A 15938-nucleotide genomic window follows, 5' to 3' on the forward strand; every position below is an offset into this window, starting at 1 on the left:
ACACCACCTAAATTTCTACACTATAAAATAGAAACCTGTCTGTTCACACAAATATTGTTTCTGTCTAAGCCAAGCAAAGTTTACACATTCTGCCTATGTCTACATGTACATATCCAAAATAACCAAAGATTGGAACAGCACCATGTGTAAATTTCTTGGATGCAATGCAGTCGAGGGAGACAGAAATCCAAAAATAACTCGCTCCACAATAAAGACTATACTTTGAAACTGATGGCCTTTACCAAGTCCTGGAGAACCCCTTTAAGCATGATTTGCTTCTACACACCAACTCAAGATGTAGCCGTGTAAGGTTTGTAGACCGAAATAAAAACAAACGCTTCATATTAACAGCATTTATTGAGAATAAATCTAAAGTGCTGAGCTTCAGCAAGTCAGATTTTAGATTTCTTGGCTGCTGCAGCGGCTGCTACGGCCTCCCGTTTCGTTATCTTTGTCTTAATCTGAAATAAAAATGAAGATATTACAAACCATTAAACTTTCTGTTACAGTCGGTGCAATAATTACAAGTGTAAATAGGTGGGTGAATAGAACTCTAAAGATCACTCACGTTCTCAGCCTGGCGCAGGATGGCATTGCGTTTTGCTGTTTTTGCATATGGATTGAGCCTCATCATAATTCTCAAGTTCTTCAGTGGGTTCTTCTTGAGCTCTCTGCGCTTCACCTTCTTACTGCAATTGAAGTGCGTACAAGATCAGTTCTATCATTTACTGACACTAAAGACACTGCACCCTCATCTATATTACAGTCAGAGCTTCCATTCACGTCACAAATTCAGAAACACGGACCAATGAAGTGGAAATCATCATACAATTGAAGTGTTAATAGATACTATAAGTACTTTTAAAAGTCTGTACAATGTGGACAAACAAACATACATTGGAGCACGCAGAGCCTTCTGGATCTCTTGACTCTTCAGGATTCTGCTCAGATCTGTGTTTGTCATCTTGTGCATGGGAAGGCTGCAAAAAGAAAAATCGCAGTAGTAAGCAAGCGTAGCTCTTGAGATTCATCTATGAAGTAGATGGCAGATTGCAGTTATTCAGATCTTCCACTAATATCATGGAGTATCAGAAACACGGACCATGAAGTGTAGCTCATCATAAAACAGCTAGATATCTGACAGCAAACGTGTAAGGCTGGATTCACACGACCATGTAACGTCCGTAATGGACGGAACGTATTTCGGCCAGAAGACCTGGACCGAACACACTGCAGGGTGCCAGGCTCCTAGCATCATACTTATGTACGATGCTAGGAGTCCCTGCCTCGCTGCCGGACAACTGTCTCGTACTGAAAACATGATACAGTACGGGACAGTTGTCCTGCAGCGAGGCAGGGACTCCTAGCATCGTACATAAGTATGATGCTAGGAGCCCAGCTCCCTGCACTGTGTTCGGTCCGGGTCTTCCAGCCGAAATACGTTCCGTCCATTACGGATGTAACATGGTCGTGTGAATCCAGCCTGACACTGAGGAAACAGGACTTTGATCCTACTAAAAAAAAAAAGAATAGTCCAATAGAGTTTTGCACAAATTTCATTAGTTTACGTACTTGTAATCTGCCTTCAGGCTAGCTGATTTACGCCATGTGCCATAGAGTTCATCCAGCTTGCGGAAGGCACTTTCTGTCCAGATGCAGAACCGTCCAACATGACCACCTGGAGCCAACCTCAAAAGGTTCAGTTTGTTTACACTGAGGAGTGTGATTCCTAGAAGGTGAACAAATAAATTATTCTATCTGGACACACCACAGCATCCAGAAACCCATTACTCATTAGGTTTACAGCAAGGTCAGAACTTCCATGAAATCACAGGTTTCAGAAACACGGACCAATGAAGTGGAAAATCATCATTCCTTGGATCACTTCTTAAGAGCTCTCAGTACCTGGGATATTTCTGAAGGCTTTAACAATGCCATTATCATCGTTGTAGATAACACAAGGTCCTCTGCGCTGGACGCGGCGGCGGTTTCTCATTTTACCCTTACCAGCACGCATACGCTGAGAAGCATAGACCTAGATAGAAAAAAAATAAAACAGTTATGTAAATGTTGAAGATAGAAAATCTAAAACAAATAGACGTCTGGCAAATGGGTAGGCAGAATGTTAAGTTAAATTGAGCCTGACCTATATGCAGTTTCAGGACAATTCACATCATTCAGATCCATAGTAGTCCAGTGTATTACAGAGGTGTCCTCCAGTAACTTTCCTTAACAAATCCCGAGATGAGTGATATGTCATCCCATGTTGAATTTCATGAGAAGTTGGGGTCCTTAACGGCAATGTACACCTTTGAGTTTGTTATTTGAAAGAGAACTTTTCACCTGCCCATACGTGTGCAGTGCTTCGCAAACCCTGTTTCACTTGAAATTTTTCAAACTTACTCCTTTATTTACATATCGGTGCGGTTATATTTGGCACCCTATATGTAAATAACCCTCTAAACGGTCAATGGGGCATGTTACCATCGCTGTGACACTGTCCAATCAGCTAAGCAGTGTAACAGCTGCTTGTGCTGTGTGATCTCACAAGATCAGTCTTTCCTTCACTGATTGACGAGATGGAGAGGAGAGCGTGTGCACGCGCAACACCGCCGTTGTGGAACAGAAGAGGTGAATTCTTGTGTTCCATGGCGGCGGGAGTATGGCCTGCAGCGATGCAGGAGTTGTGCACGCACAGCTCCAACGCCACTGGCCAGTGTCAGTAACACGCCCCATTGACAGTTCAGGGGCTTATTTACAATATCGGCACGAATATAGAACGGCACCAATATGTAAACAGGAAGTTCGAAGCACTGCCCATTACATACTGCACAGTATGGAAGGGTGAAAGGTCCTCTTTAAATAAAATTTGTATCAGTGTGATTGGTGCAACCTCCCAAATATTTTATTAAAAAATAATTTACTTTGAGATACAACTGCTTTGTATCCTTGTATACAGAGCAGTTGTCGTTCGCCAAGACCTGAATCAGTCTGGTCTGCAGGACTGTCTGGTTCAGTGAAAGCAGGTCCTGCGTGTCAGACATGCAGGACCCGCTGACACTGAAACAGTCAGTCCCGTAGGCCTGATCGCTACAGCTGCTCTATACAAAAAGTAAAAGTAATTTTTAATAAAATGTATTTAGGAAGTTGCACCAAACAGATATTTTTGATAAGAAAAAAACCCTATGAAAGGTGTACATAGCCTTTAATAAAATTACAGCAACGGTATGGGTGGACACATCTGTATATTTACATAATAATTCATACATAGAAATTTGACATGAAATCATACATGAAGGCTCAATGTTTCACTTGTGATCAGAAGTCTTGACAGAATGTTGTTGCAACTGTGATCACCTTAGACTGGCTTTAACAGTGACCTCATATGAATGTCTTCCTGTGCCCCTGAACAGAGCATCTCAATATAGCCATCTAATCAAAGACAGTCTTTCCTAATGACAAATAAAAGGATAACATAAGGACCGGCTCCTAAAATAAGTGGGAGGAAAAAAAAAAGTGGGGGAGCTTTTATTTTAACTATTCCATCTATCATGACTCCTACACTTAAAACACCTAGTAGCAGGCAATGGGAAACTCTTGTGTAAAATAGTGGATAGCTACATAGTCACCGGTTTGAAAGGGAAAGGAACAAAAAAAACACTATAGCATGAAGCTTTGACTTGTTTCACCATGATTACCTCACCTTCTTGATGTCATTCCAGGCTTTCAATTTCTTCAGCAGCAGGACAGCTTCCTTTGTTTTCTTGTAGCTTTCAACTTTATCTTCAACAACCAAAGGGACCTCTGGAATCTCCTCAATACGGTGGCCTAAATATAACACGCAAATAATTTGCCCTCTGTGTAATACAATAAATGAAGCAACGTAGTCACGTCTTGAGGCGGGTTTAGCACAGATAATACAAGATGACTTAAGACTTCAAGGGAGTTTTCAAACAAGTGTTAACTTCAATGTAAATTCTAAATAAAAGACTGGCAGCTAGATTATCCATTAGCACCCATACAATACAGCCTATGGACAACAAAAAGCTGCAGTATAGAAAGATTTATAATAGCAAATGCTGTCACTGTTGATCCTGTTTAGAGCAAAAACTTAGAGGCTGGTCTGTAGTTAGCAACCAACATCAAGGATATGCCTAAAGAGCTCTCCATCATCTTTCAGTATATTAATTGTGGTGAGAGATCATTAAGATACCAGAGCAAGCAGCATAATGCAACTTAGGGCCTGTTCACATCACCATTCGCTTTCCGTCGGAGGTTTCCGTCGGGTGAACCCCGCAACGAAAAGTGACAGCACAGCTTCCGTTTCAGTCACCATTGATCTCAATGGTGACGGAAACATCGCTAATTGTTTCCGTTCGTCACCATTCCGGCTTTCAGACGGAATCAATAGCGTAGTCGACTTCGCTATTGATTCCGTCGGAAAGCCGGAAACCACCTGGAATGGTGACGAACGGAAACCATCAGGGATGTTTCCGTCACCATTGAGATCAATGGTGACTGAAACGGAAGCTGTGCTGGCACTTTCCGTTGGGGGGTTCACCCGACAGAACCCCCGGAACGGAAATGAACGGTGATGTGAACATGCCCTTACCCATATTATACATTTGTAAGACTCCCATCATCTAAAGTCAGTGTATAGAAGGGTACACAGTTATGGAACGGCAGGGCAGTAGGAGACTTCTTAAGGTGATTTGGCCAGGGGATTTTTTCTACCGTGTTTCCCCGAAAGTAAGACAGTGTCTTACTTTCTTTTTATCCCCAAAAGCCCGACTATGTCTTACTTTCGGGGTATGTCTTATATTGTAAAAAAATTGTCGAATTTTTTTTTTTTTTTTTTTCACAAACTTTATTTAACTGTTTTACATTTTTTTTTTTAGTCCCACCAGGGGACTTCACTATGCGATGTGCCGATCGCATATATAATGCTTTGGTATACTTAGTATACCGAAGCATTATTGCCTGTCAGTGTAAAACTGACAGGCAACCTATTAGGTCATGCCTCCGGCATCGCCTAACAGGCAGATGCTGAAGGCAGACCTGGGGGTCTTTGTTAGACCCCCGGCTGTCATGGAAACCCGACGGCGACCCGCGATTTGTTTGCGGGGGCGCCGATCGGGTGACAGAGGGAGCTCCCCCCTCTGTCAAACACATTAAATGCCGCTGTCACTATTGACAGCGGCATTTAATGGGTTAAACTGCCGGAATCGGCGCGCGCTTCGATTCCGGCAGTTGCAGCAGGAGCCAGGCTGTGTATAACAGCCGTGCTCCTGCCGCTGATGGAGACGTATGGAGAGGGGGGCGGCGCGGAAGTGGGCAGGAGGCGGCAATACCCCCGTGTTTCCCCGAAAGTAAGACATATGTCTTACTTTCGGGGTACGGCTTATATTAGCCGACCCCCCTGAAACCCCCGATACGTCTTACAATCGGGGGTGTCTTACTATCGGGGAAACACGGTAGTTCCTTTCTGTTTATTTCTTTTTGCTTTGCCAGAATGATGCATTGGGTTGACTGGTTGGAAGAGCCAGGGAAAGAAGGAGGTACTGCGGTGCGGGGGGTAGTTAAAGAGGCTCTGTCACCAGATTTTGCAGCCCCTATCTGCTATTGCAGCAGATAGGCGCTGCAATGTAGATTACAGTAAAGTTTTTATTTTTAAAAAACGAGCATTTTTGGCCAAGTTATGATCATTTTCGTATTTATGCAAATGAGGCTTGCAAAAGTCCAACTGGGCGTGTTGAAAAGTAAAAGTACAAGTGGGCGTGTATTATGTGCGTACATCGGGGCGTGTTTACTACTTTTACTAGCTGGGCGTTCTGATGAGAAGTATCATCCACTTCTCTTCAGAACGCCCAGCTTCTGGCAGTGCAGCACTGTGACGTCACTCACAGGTCCTGCATCATGTCGGCACCAGAGGCTACAGTTGATTCTGCAGCAGCATCAGCGTTTGCAGGTAAGTAGCTACATCGACTTACCTGCAAACGCCGATGCTGCTGCAGAATCATCTGTAGCCTCTGGTGCCGACACGATGCAGGACCTGTGAGTGACGTCACAGCGTGATCTCTGGGGAACACGGCTGTGTCTGCACTGCCAGAAGCTGGGCGTTGTGAAGAGAAGTGGATGACACTTCTATACACAACGCCCAGCTAGTAAAAGTAGTAAACACGCCCCGATGTACGCACATAATACACGCCCAGTTGTACTTTTACTTTTCAACACACCCACTTGGACTTTTGCAAGCCTCATTTGCATAAATACAATAATGGTCATAACTTGGCCAAAAATGCTCGTTTTTTAAAAATAAAAACGTTACTGTAATCTACATTGCAGCGCCGATCTGCTGCAATAGCAGATAGGGGTTGCAAAATCTGGTGACAGAGCCTCTTTAAGTTGGACGGAAGGGACAGGGGCTCACTTTAAATGTATTGGATATTCTGTAACGAAACTGAAAATCTATTCTTCTCTGGTTTACATATGTAGAATGTATGATGGTTATTTAATAAAAACTTGATTAAAAAAAAAAAAAGTCAGTGCATAGGTTAGCTTACAATTCCTTATAATGGTATAGTGCCAAATCATGCATCATATGCTCAATACTATGTTAGGTATTTGAGAACAGTGTAGGACACAGTAATGCTCAACTCCAAAGCCTAACATGGAGAAGCCACATGGTACACTAGCCAGCCCTCTGTCTTACCTTTAGACATGACAAGTGCAGGGAGGGCTGAAGCAGCCAGTGCAGAGCAAACTGCATATCTCTTCTGAGTTATATTGACTCTACGATGCCAGCGCCTCCAGGTCTTGGTAGGGGCAAACATTCGCCCTCCACGGCACATCTATAGTATTAGTCAAGGAAAACTAATACAGATTCTAAAAGATTAAAACTCTCCTTTAAAACAATCTCGCTCAGAGTTTAAGTTTTCGTCAGTCATCCACACCTGCACTATGACAGCAGGCAACTGTCGCAGAGTGTCGAGTAAGACGCAAATTACGACATCATTGCAAGCAGCACAAAAAAACCTGTTTGGTAAAGGATACGTTTCCAAATGCACCCTGACCGGAGCGGTGAGTTCCACCTCCACGGACACGGGGAATACGGGCAACAGCCCTTCCTGTTCCCCATGATTCGGCACTGGTTTGGTGACCTGGAAACAGAAAGTTACTGTTAACATTGTAAAGAGGAATCTTTGCTGTGTTTAGCAAAAAAATCTCATTAAACATCAGAACTTCCACAATTATCATTAGTTTCAGAAACACGGACCAATGAAGTGGATCTCATCATGTAAGAAAATAATAAAGTCTAGTTATATATGGCACGGTAAAAGACTCCATCTGACTCCTGTATTGCATCCCTAATCCAGAGGTAACACCCAGACCCTCCCCACAGTTCTACTAAAATTACAACACCTTAGGGGGTCCATGTATTACTTCCAGAATAGACAGTTAAAGCCTCATGCACACGACTGTAAAAACTCCCGTTATTACGGGTCGTAATTACGACCCGTAATAACGGGCTCATAGACTTCTATTGGCCACGGGTACCTTCCCGTTTTCTTACGGGAAGGTGCCCGTGCCGTTGAAAGAGATAGAACATGTCCTATTTCAGGCCGTAATAAAGGCACGGACAGTCCATAGAAGTCTATGGTGCTCCCGTAATGACGGGTGGCTACATGTGTGCACCCGTCATTACGGCAGCGTTGCTAAGCGACGTCAGTAAATAGTCACTGTCCAGGGAGCTGAAAGAGTTAACTGATCGGCAGTAACTTTTTCAGCACCCTGGACAGTGACTACCGATCAGAATAAAGAGCAACCTGTAAAAAATAAAAGACGTTCATACTTACCGAGAACTTCCTGCTTCCTCCAGTCCTGTCTCCCGGCCGTTGCCTTGGTGACGCGTCCCTCTCGACATCCGGCCCGACGTCCTGGCCGTCCCTGGATGACATTTCAGCCCATGTGACCGCTGCAGCGGTCACATGGACTGCCGCGTCATCCAGGGATGTCGGGTTGGATGTGAAGAGAGGGACGCGTCACCAAGACAACGGCCGGGTAAGTATGAATTTCTTTAACTTTTATTACAGAAAGGGCTCATAGACTGCACTGCACGAGAAGGGGCTGCCGATTAGTGCAGTGCTATTTTGCCGCCAAAAACGTGCCCGTCAATACGGGTGACACCGGACCCATATTTACGGGCACGGGTCCGTAAATACTGGTGCAAAACGGGTCGAATACGTGTGACACCGGACCCGTATTTACGCCAGTATTCACGGGTGGGAAAAAATACGGTCGTGCGCATGAGGCCTTAAACAGGGACAAAACATCAGAATGATGGAAAAACGTGCAAGCTCACACAATGGAGCAGAATTACCAATACGGTCTTAAATTCAGACAGCTTAGGCTGTTTTCACATCAGCATCGCTTTCCATTGAGGGGTTCTGTCTGAGCTTTCCGTCGGGTTAACCCCTTAACGGAAACGTCAGCTTCCGTTTGCATCACCATTGATTTCAATACGACGGAAAATTTGCTAATGGCTTCCGATAGTCACCGTTGACAGGGTTCCGTTATTTGACAGAATCAATAGCGCAGTGGACTGCGCTATTGATTGCATCAGGCAACAGAACAGTGTCGGAACGGTAACAAACGAAAACCATTAGCAAAGTTTTCGTCACCATTGAAAAACGGAAGCTATGATTTCCGTTGACTGGTTCCCCCGACGGAAAGCTCAGATGGAGAAACTCAACGCTGATGTGAACAGGCCCTTAGAACTAGACGAGACGCAGCAAACTTAGTGACTCGTGCTGGATGACAAATTTGGCGCACCTTTAGACATTTCTAACACCACTTGTTATGCTTTTTGGTGCAAACACGCCATGTTTTAAGCCACACCCCCTACACCACAAAGTCACACGCCTCGTCAGGCAACTCAATCATTTTTTTGGCACATTGCATTGGTAAATTTGACTAAAATTATATGCACCAAAAAGGTGCAACGGAGGCCAGAATTCTGGACCAATAGTAAATCTGCCCCATGGTTTTATTATACACATTACATAGCCCTATCTACTAAAGGACATACCGGCAAGCTTGCTCACTGCATATGGCTGCCTGTTGTTCTTGCGAAGGTTGGTGTGGACAAAGTTAACTATATCTGGGCGTATAGGAGCCTTGAACACAGCAGGCATAGTAACATTCTTGCCTGAAGCTTCCCCCTTTTCAGAGAAAACCGATATCAAAGGACGAGCGCAGGCCTAGAGTGAGGAAGAATAAATGGGATTAAGATCACATCATGCCACATCACCCTGCACATGATACAGAACACATCACTATGCTCAGACTCAAGTGTCGTCAGTCCGTGGTATCAGCCATTGACAGCAGGCAACCGTCACCGACTACCAGGTAAGACGCAAATTACACCATCATTGCATAAAAACAAACTAAGGGAGGAGAAAATTCTCACATAAGGACACCTAATACTTGCGGGTAGTAAAGTTTATATGTTCATACGCACCCATCCCCCTATGAATCATTTACACAAGGCATGAGAATAAGCCAACTAAGCTCTGCTACATACACAATGCCTCAGGGTACTAAGATAAGGCCACAACTACACTAATGTATTATAAAAAAAAAAATATTGGAAAGCTTTCAGCTACCCCAGACCCACACTATATGTACACCCACCCATCAATGACTGAATATAAAGCTACACAGGAAGCCATTACAGAGTATGTCCCGCTCCACACGAGGAGTCATTTGTTGCAGAATCATCCCGTATAGTATATGTAGGTGAGCCATCATAGTAGGGAGTAGTGACCATGTGCCGCCTCACTGTATGACTAGGAGCATGGAGGATCCCCGGCCTCCTCACACGAGGCACTAACGTGGCTGCGGCCTAGTACATACAGAAGGGATATCAGACCAAAACACACCGGGGTGTTGGTCTACACAAGACACGACCCATGCTGCATATATTTTTGGGGTAACATGCATAAACCAATAACCCCAACCCAAGCTCACCATGCTGACCGCCGGCTCCTGGCTGCTGCTCGATGGCGGCCACAGAAAGAAAAGGGAGGAAAGAGAGCCCCGTGTCGCTATATCCCCCCGCCAGGAAGAGGCGTGGCGACGGATCGTATTATGATCGGGACATTTGTGATATAAAACAATTAGGAAGTAAAATTATACCACGAAAAATACAATAACTTTCCTAGTATCGCACTAGAGCTCTGGATACAGTGATTGAGTGTAAACAATATTAAAAATCCAGTCACTCCTGCTGGGACTATTTTACGCCGCGGAAGGTCTTGTTTTAACTATCGGTCTCTGAAATGACGTGGGCGAAAGTTTTGTAAAAATACAATAAAACACTAAAAGTACTGTCAGAATGTCGTGTATTTTATGCAAAAAGTAAGATGACCGCGTATAATGTTATTTTGTTATGTTTTAGCATTTTATGCCTCGTTGAGGACGGTGTAGTACTTCCGGTGCCGGTGACTTCTGTGACAGCTGCTGCCCGCGCAATTTGGTTTGGAGCTGGAGGACAATAATGTGGAAGCAAAGACACCAAGCGGCCGAGGAGCTTCACGGGTTTCTTATCAGGTCTGTGAGGTCGTGACCAGTGAGAGATCATTAGCAATAGTCTGGTTTTACACTACTGGTGTGCTGGGACCAGGGGCGTAACTAGGAAAGACTGGGCCCCATAGCAAACTTTTGACTGGGGCCCCCCCTCCCCTGGGTGTCACACAACCCCCCCTTGTAGATAGTGCCTTCTTTACAGCCCCCCCTGTAGATAATGCCATACAGCCCCCTCTGTAGATAGCGCCATACATCCCCCTGTAGATAACGCCATACAGCCCCCCCCCTGTAGATAACCTCTTACAGCCCCCCTGTAGATAACACCATACAGCCCCCTCTGTAGATAGCGCCATACATCCCCCTGTAGATAACGCCATACAGCCCCCCTGTAGATAACGCCATACAGCCCCCTGTAGATAACGCCATACAGCCCCCCTGTAGATAACGCATACAGCCCCCCCTGTAGGTAACGCCATACAGCCCCCCCTGTAGGTAACGCCATAGTCCCCCCTGTAGGTAACGACATACAGCCCCCCCTGTAGATCACACCATACAGTCCCCCCTGTAGGTAACGCCATACAGCCCCCCTGTAGGTAACGCCATACAGCCCCCCCTGTAGGTAACGCCATACAGCCCCCCCTGTAGGTAACGCCATACAGCCCCCCCTGTAGGTAACGCCATACAGCCCCCCCTGTAGGTAACGCCATACAGCCCCCCCTGTAGGTAACGCCATACAGCCCCCCCTGTAGGTAACGCCATACAGCCCCCCCTGTAGGTAACGCCATACAGCCCCCCTGTAGGTAACGCCATACAGCCCCCCTGTAGGTAACGCCATACAGCCCCCCTGTAGGTAACGCCATACAGGCCCCCTGTAGGTAACGCCATACAGCCCCCCCTGTAGGTAACGCCATACAGCCCCCCCTGTAGGTAACGCCATACAGCCCCCCCTGTAGGTAACGCCATACAGCCCCCCCTGTAGGTAACGCCATACAGCCCCCCCTGTAGGTAATGCCATACAGTCCCCCTGTAGGTAACGCCATACAGCCCCCCCTGTAGGTAACGCCATGCAGCCCCAACCCCCCAAAAAAATCCCACCTACAGTGTGTCCTACAAAAGACATGTATCCCCTATCCACAGTATCTACATGTCTTTTGTTTAATGGCAGAGCGGGGAGATACCTCCCAGCTCTGCCGTGGTGTTCAGTGGCGTCGCGCTGTAGCAGCCATAGCGGCTGCTAGCGGAGCCTCCGGCCATGGTGGGGGCTCGTGCCGGCGGGCGACACCGGCCCCCTCATGCCGCGGGCCCCGTAGCAGCCTCTACGGCTGCTACAGCGGTAGTTACGCCACTGGCTGCTACGTACATGTACGTGGCATGTCGTTAGGGTGTTAAAGGGGTCCTCTGGACATTTCTTATTGATGGTCTATCTTTATCATAGGTCATCAATATTAGATCGGCAGGGGTCCAACTACCGGAACACCCGCCGATCAGCTATTTTGAAGGGGCCGTAGAACTCGTCGCCTTGGCCTCTTCAGTGTTTACCAGGCACAATGCCGTACACATCGGTAGCAGCTGCGCCTGGGATTGCAGCTCAGTCCCGTTGACTTGAATGCAATCCCAGGCACAGTCGCCCTGTGTGTGTATGGTGTTGTGCTTGTTAACTGGGAAAAGTCAGACGAACGCTATGGTCCCATCAATCACGGACCCCCACTGATCTGATATTGATGGTCTATCCTAAGGATGGGCCATCAATATAAAATGCCCAGAGGACCCCTTTCTTTAATGTAATGTGTGTGAAGTTTGAAGTTATATAACGTGGCAGAGGGCAGGCATCAGTATATGTGTTAGGGGAAATTCGCACTGAGTTTTTCAGCATGCTTTTTGACACGGAAAAACGTGTAAAAAAACAGACGAAAATGGATGCGTTTTTTCCAGCGAGCGCTAAAACCGCTCACGGGAACAAGCGACTTGCCCCTATCTTCGTGCGTTTACGTCTCTGACCTCCCATTGACAATAAGAGGCAGAGAAATTTGCCCGCGGCGCTCAATGTCCGCAGCCAAAAAACGCAGCAAAAAACACGGAAAACAGCGGGCAGGCATGTGAAAATCTGCCTCAAAATGAAAGAAGGAATTTTGAGGCATATTTTTCTGCCTGCAAAAAACTCTGTGTGAACAGGACCTTAAGGCTTCAGTATAGGTGTTAGGGGGAGTTCACACTGAGTTTTTTGACGCGGAAACCGTGGCAAAAAACGTCCGAAATCCATGACATTTTTCCTGCGAGCAGTAAAAAACGGCTGCGGGAAAAAGAAGCGTATGGCTATGTTCACACTGAGTTTTTTGCAGGAGGAATATCTGCCTCAAAATTCCGTTTGGAAGTTTGAGGCAGATTTTCCTATCCCTGCACGCCGATATTCGCTGCGTTTTTCACCCGCGGCCATTGAGCGCCGCGGGCATAAAACACAGCGAAATGCGCTTTCTCTGCCTCCCATTGAAGTCAATGGGAGGTCAGAGGTGTAAACGCCCGAAGATAGGGCATGTCCCTTCTTTTTCCCGCGAGGCAGTTTTACTGCTCGCGGGAAAAAGACGCCGACGCCTCCCATTGAAATAAATGGGAGGCATTTTCGGGCCGTTTTTGACGAGCTTTGCGATGCGGTTTCCGCGTCAAAAAACTTGTCAAAATACTCCGTGTGAACATAGCCTAATGCCCTTTCTTCAGGCGTTTCTGTCTCCGACTTCCCATTGACAACAATGGCAGGCAGAAAATGCGTTTTTTGCTGCGTTTTTCTGCCCACGGCCCGATGGCCGAAAAACGTCACAAAAAACACAACGAAAAACGCGGGAAGTGTTAAAAATATGCCTCAAAATTCCGGAAGGAATTATGAGGCAGATTTTTCTACCTAAAAACTTTTCCCTTCTCCCATGAACTTCATGTACCTGTCCTCTGCATCTGCAGTCTGCACGTCCTCCACCCGTCCTATGAGATACTAGTCCTCCGCCCGAAGTCTCGCGTCGCCCTTTAGCTCAGCCCCCTGTCCTCTCCCCTGCCTGAGCGCTCCTCCTACCACCTATCGCCGTCCTATGCAACTGTGTGGCAGACTATCAGTGCACAGGGAGCAATGCAGCGGCTATCACCCCCCCCCCCCCCCGCGACTATCACCGGGCCACCAGCCCTCTCCCCCCCCCGGATGCCTAGTGTAACGTTAGTGATGCTACTACTAGGCATGAGGGGGCCCGTGCCTCCAGGCCTGGCACATAATGTAATGTGCCTGACAGGGCGACACGGGCCCCCCCATGCCGCGGGCCCCCACATGCCGCGGGCCCCGTGGCAGCTGCTACGGCTGCTACTGTGGTAGTTACGCCACTGGCTGGGACTTGTAGTTCTCCCACTACCCCCATTCTGGAACACAGTGCTTAAATCACGTCTAGCAGCTGTGTCTGCAGTGACTAATAGCTTTATCGCTGTTGGTGTTAGGACTTGTTCACACAGTGCAGATTTTGCATATTTAATTTTCAATTTTTTTTTTTAAGCCCAAAGCGGGAACAGAATCTAAACAAAAAAAATATTTAACCCCTTCAGGACCAAGCTAATTTTGGCCTTCAGGACCAGACCCATTTTTTAAAATCTGACGTGTCACTTTATGTGGTAATAACTTGGGAATGCTTTTACCTATCCAAGCGATTATGAGATTTTCTCGTGACTTTAGGTCCGTAAAAAAAATTTGGTCGATAAATTCATTGCTTATTTGTGAAAAACCCCGAAAATTTGAAGAAATTATGATTTTTCTAATTTTTAAACGTATCTGCTTGTAAAACCGATAGTAACAATTTTCTGTAGTATTACTAATTAACATTTCCCATATGTCTAACTGTTTGCATCGTTTTTTAACCAGTTCAGGACCGGGCTATTTTGAGCCTTCAGGACCAGACACCGTTTAGCCATTTTTAGCACGTGTTAGCTAAATGGCTATAACTTTTTTATTTGTTGGGCTAATGATGTGATTTTTGTGACGTTTTTCCGTAGACAATGCAGGTTTTTTTTTAATCATTCTTATACACGACTTTTTTGCTATTTTATAATTTTTATTCATAAAGTTTGAAAATAATAGTAAAAAAATAAGCTATTTTACGTTTCAGCTATTTTTTTTGGTAATAACATAGTTTTACCCTAAAATAGACCTTTTATGTGTGATCGCCATTGTCTACCGTAAATGTTAATATATTACATGTCTATTGTAGGGTAATTGGGTCAGCGCTAGCGTTACAACAATGATTGGCGGGGGGAACGGTATTTTTTTGGGGTGGGTATTTTATGTGTATTTATTATTATTTTTTTTTTGCACTTTACTTTATTATTTTTTTATTACTATGGTCTGTCCCCCAAAGGTCAAAAAAAACCTTTGGGGAACTTTATATATATTTTTTCTTTCTTTTACACCATCTTTTCCACTGTAACTGGTGCTGCACAGCAGCCCCAGATACAGGGGAAATCAGCCCTCTCATAGTGACGATTGTCACTAATAGGGCTCTGCTGGGTCTAGTAAGACCCAGCAGCAGCCTGCCACTAACGGCACCCGGCGATCATGTGACCAGTCACATGATCACCGGGTGGAATAGAGACAGCGCCGCTGCTGCTGTCTCTATTCCTGTACACAGCGCGCATTCAGCGCTGTGTACAAGTGATCAGAGAAGACAGAAGCAGCGAAAGCTGCTTCTATCCTCTCCGCAGGGTCCCCGGCAGTCACTGACAGCCGGAGACCCGACATTCAGCTGCCCGATCGCTCGGGCAGCAAGTTAAAACCCGAGCAGTGAAAAGTCTATGGCTCGGGTTTTAAGGACCCTGACCGCTGGCCGTAAAAACACAGCCAGCGGTCGGGAACCAGTTAAACATTCTTTTATTTTTCTAGGACGTTACAAGGCTTAGAACTTTAGCAGCAATTTCTCACATTTTTAAGAAACTTTTTTCAGGGACGAGTTCAGTTCTGAAGTGGTTTTGAGGGCCCTATATATTAGAAAACCCCATTGTGAAAACTGCACCCCTCAAAGTAGTCAAAACAGCATTTAGAAAGTGTTTCAACCCTTTAGGCGTTTTACAGGAATTGAAGGAATGTAGAGGTGAACTTTTCAAATTTCACTTTTTTTGACAAAATTCATTTGTAATACATTTTTTTTCTGTAACACAGAAGGTTTTACCCGAGAAATGCAACTCAGTATTTATTGCCCATATTCTGTAGTTTTTAGAAATATCCCACATGTGGCCCTAGTGTGCTAATGGACTGAAACACAGGCCTCAGAAGCAAAGGAGCACCTAGAGGATTTTGGGGCCTCCGAATATATTTTAGGGTATGTGCACACACA

The 15938-nt window shown here is 45.7% G+C and overlaps 2 protein-coding genes and 6 non-coding genes across 9 annotated transcripts in view; 1 reads left to right on the forward strand and 7 right to left on the reverse strand.

Moving 5' to 3' along the window:
- Nucleotides 1-338: 338 nt before the first annotated feature.
- Nucleotides 339-10137, reverse strand: RPL4 (ribosomal protein L4). Its single transcript, XM_075858328.1, has 10 exons — nucleotides 10030-10137; nucleotides 9089-9260; nucleotides 7054-7160; nucleotides 6713-6851; nucleotides 3704-3828; nucleotides 1906-2035; nucleotides 1573-1729; nucleotides 897-980; nucleotides 569-689; nucleotides 339-461 (listed from the first exon to the last, which is right to left on the reverse strand). The coding sequence occupies exons 1-10, from the start codon at nucleotides 10030-10032 to the stop codon at nucleotides 393-395; spliced, it is 1107 nt and encodes a 368-aa protein (XP_075714443.1). The 5' UTR covers nucleotides 10033-10137; the 3' UTR covers nucleotides 339-392.
- Nucleotides 763-832, reverse strand: LOC142751349 (small nucleolar RNA SNORD18). Its single transcript, XR_012882896.1, has one exon. It is a non-coding gene; the product is annotated as a small nucleolar RNA SNORD18 (small nucleolar RNA).
- On the reverse strand, nucleotides 1057-1127 carry LOC142751346 (small nucleolar RNA SNORD18). The gene has a single exon (XR_012882894.1). It is a non-coding gene; the product is annotated as a small nucleolar RNA SNORD18 (small nucleolar RNA).
- On the reverse strand, nucleotides 1808-1878 carry LOC142751348 (small nucleolar RNA SNORD18). Its single transcript, XR_012882895.1, has one exon. It is a non-coding gene; the product is annotated as a small nucleolar RNA SNORD18 (small nucleolar RNA).
- Nucleotides 6919-7019, reverse strand: LOC142751358 (small nucleolar RNA SNORD16). The gene has a single exon (XR_012882905.1). It is a non-coding gene; the product is annotated as a small nucleolar RNA SNORD16 (small nucleolar RNA).
- Nucleotides 7232-7302, reverse strand: LOC142751344 (small nucleolar RNA SNORD18). Its single transcript, XR_012882892.1, has one exon. It is a non-coding gene; the product is annotated as a small nucleolar RNA SNORD18 (small nucleolar RNA).
- Nucleotides 9339-9436, reverse strand: LOC142751359 (small nucleolar RNA SNORD16). The gene has a single exon (XR_012882906.1). It is a non-coding gene; the product is annotated as a small nucleolar RNA SNORD16 (small nucleolar RNA).
- Nucleotides 10138-10408: 271 nt separating the features above from the next.
- The window catches only part of ZWILCH (zwilch kinetochore protein), a 62479-nt gene continuing 56949 nt past the window's right edge, over nucleotides 10409-15938 (forward strand). The window contains exon 1 of one of the 2 annotated variants that reach the window (XM_075858324.1): nucleotides 10409-10611. In XM_075858324.1, the coding sequence (XP_075714439.1) occupies nucleotides 10559-10611 (53 nt within the window). In that variant the 5' untranslated portion in view covers nucleotides 10409-10558. The remainder of the gene's footprint in view (nucleotides 10612-15938) is intronic. The other variant, XM_075858323.1, reaches the window with a different exon arrangement.

This window comes from Rhinoderma darwinii, chromosome 3 (genome assembly GCF_050947455.1).
Source record: "Rhinoderma darwinii isolate aRhiDar2 chromosome 3, aRhiDar2.hap1, whole genome shotgun sequence".
Taxonomy (NCBI): Eukaryota; Metazoa; Chordata; class Amphibia; order Anura; family Rhinodermatidae; genus Rhinoderma; species Rhinoderma darwinii.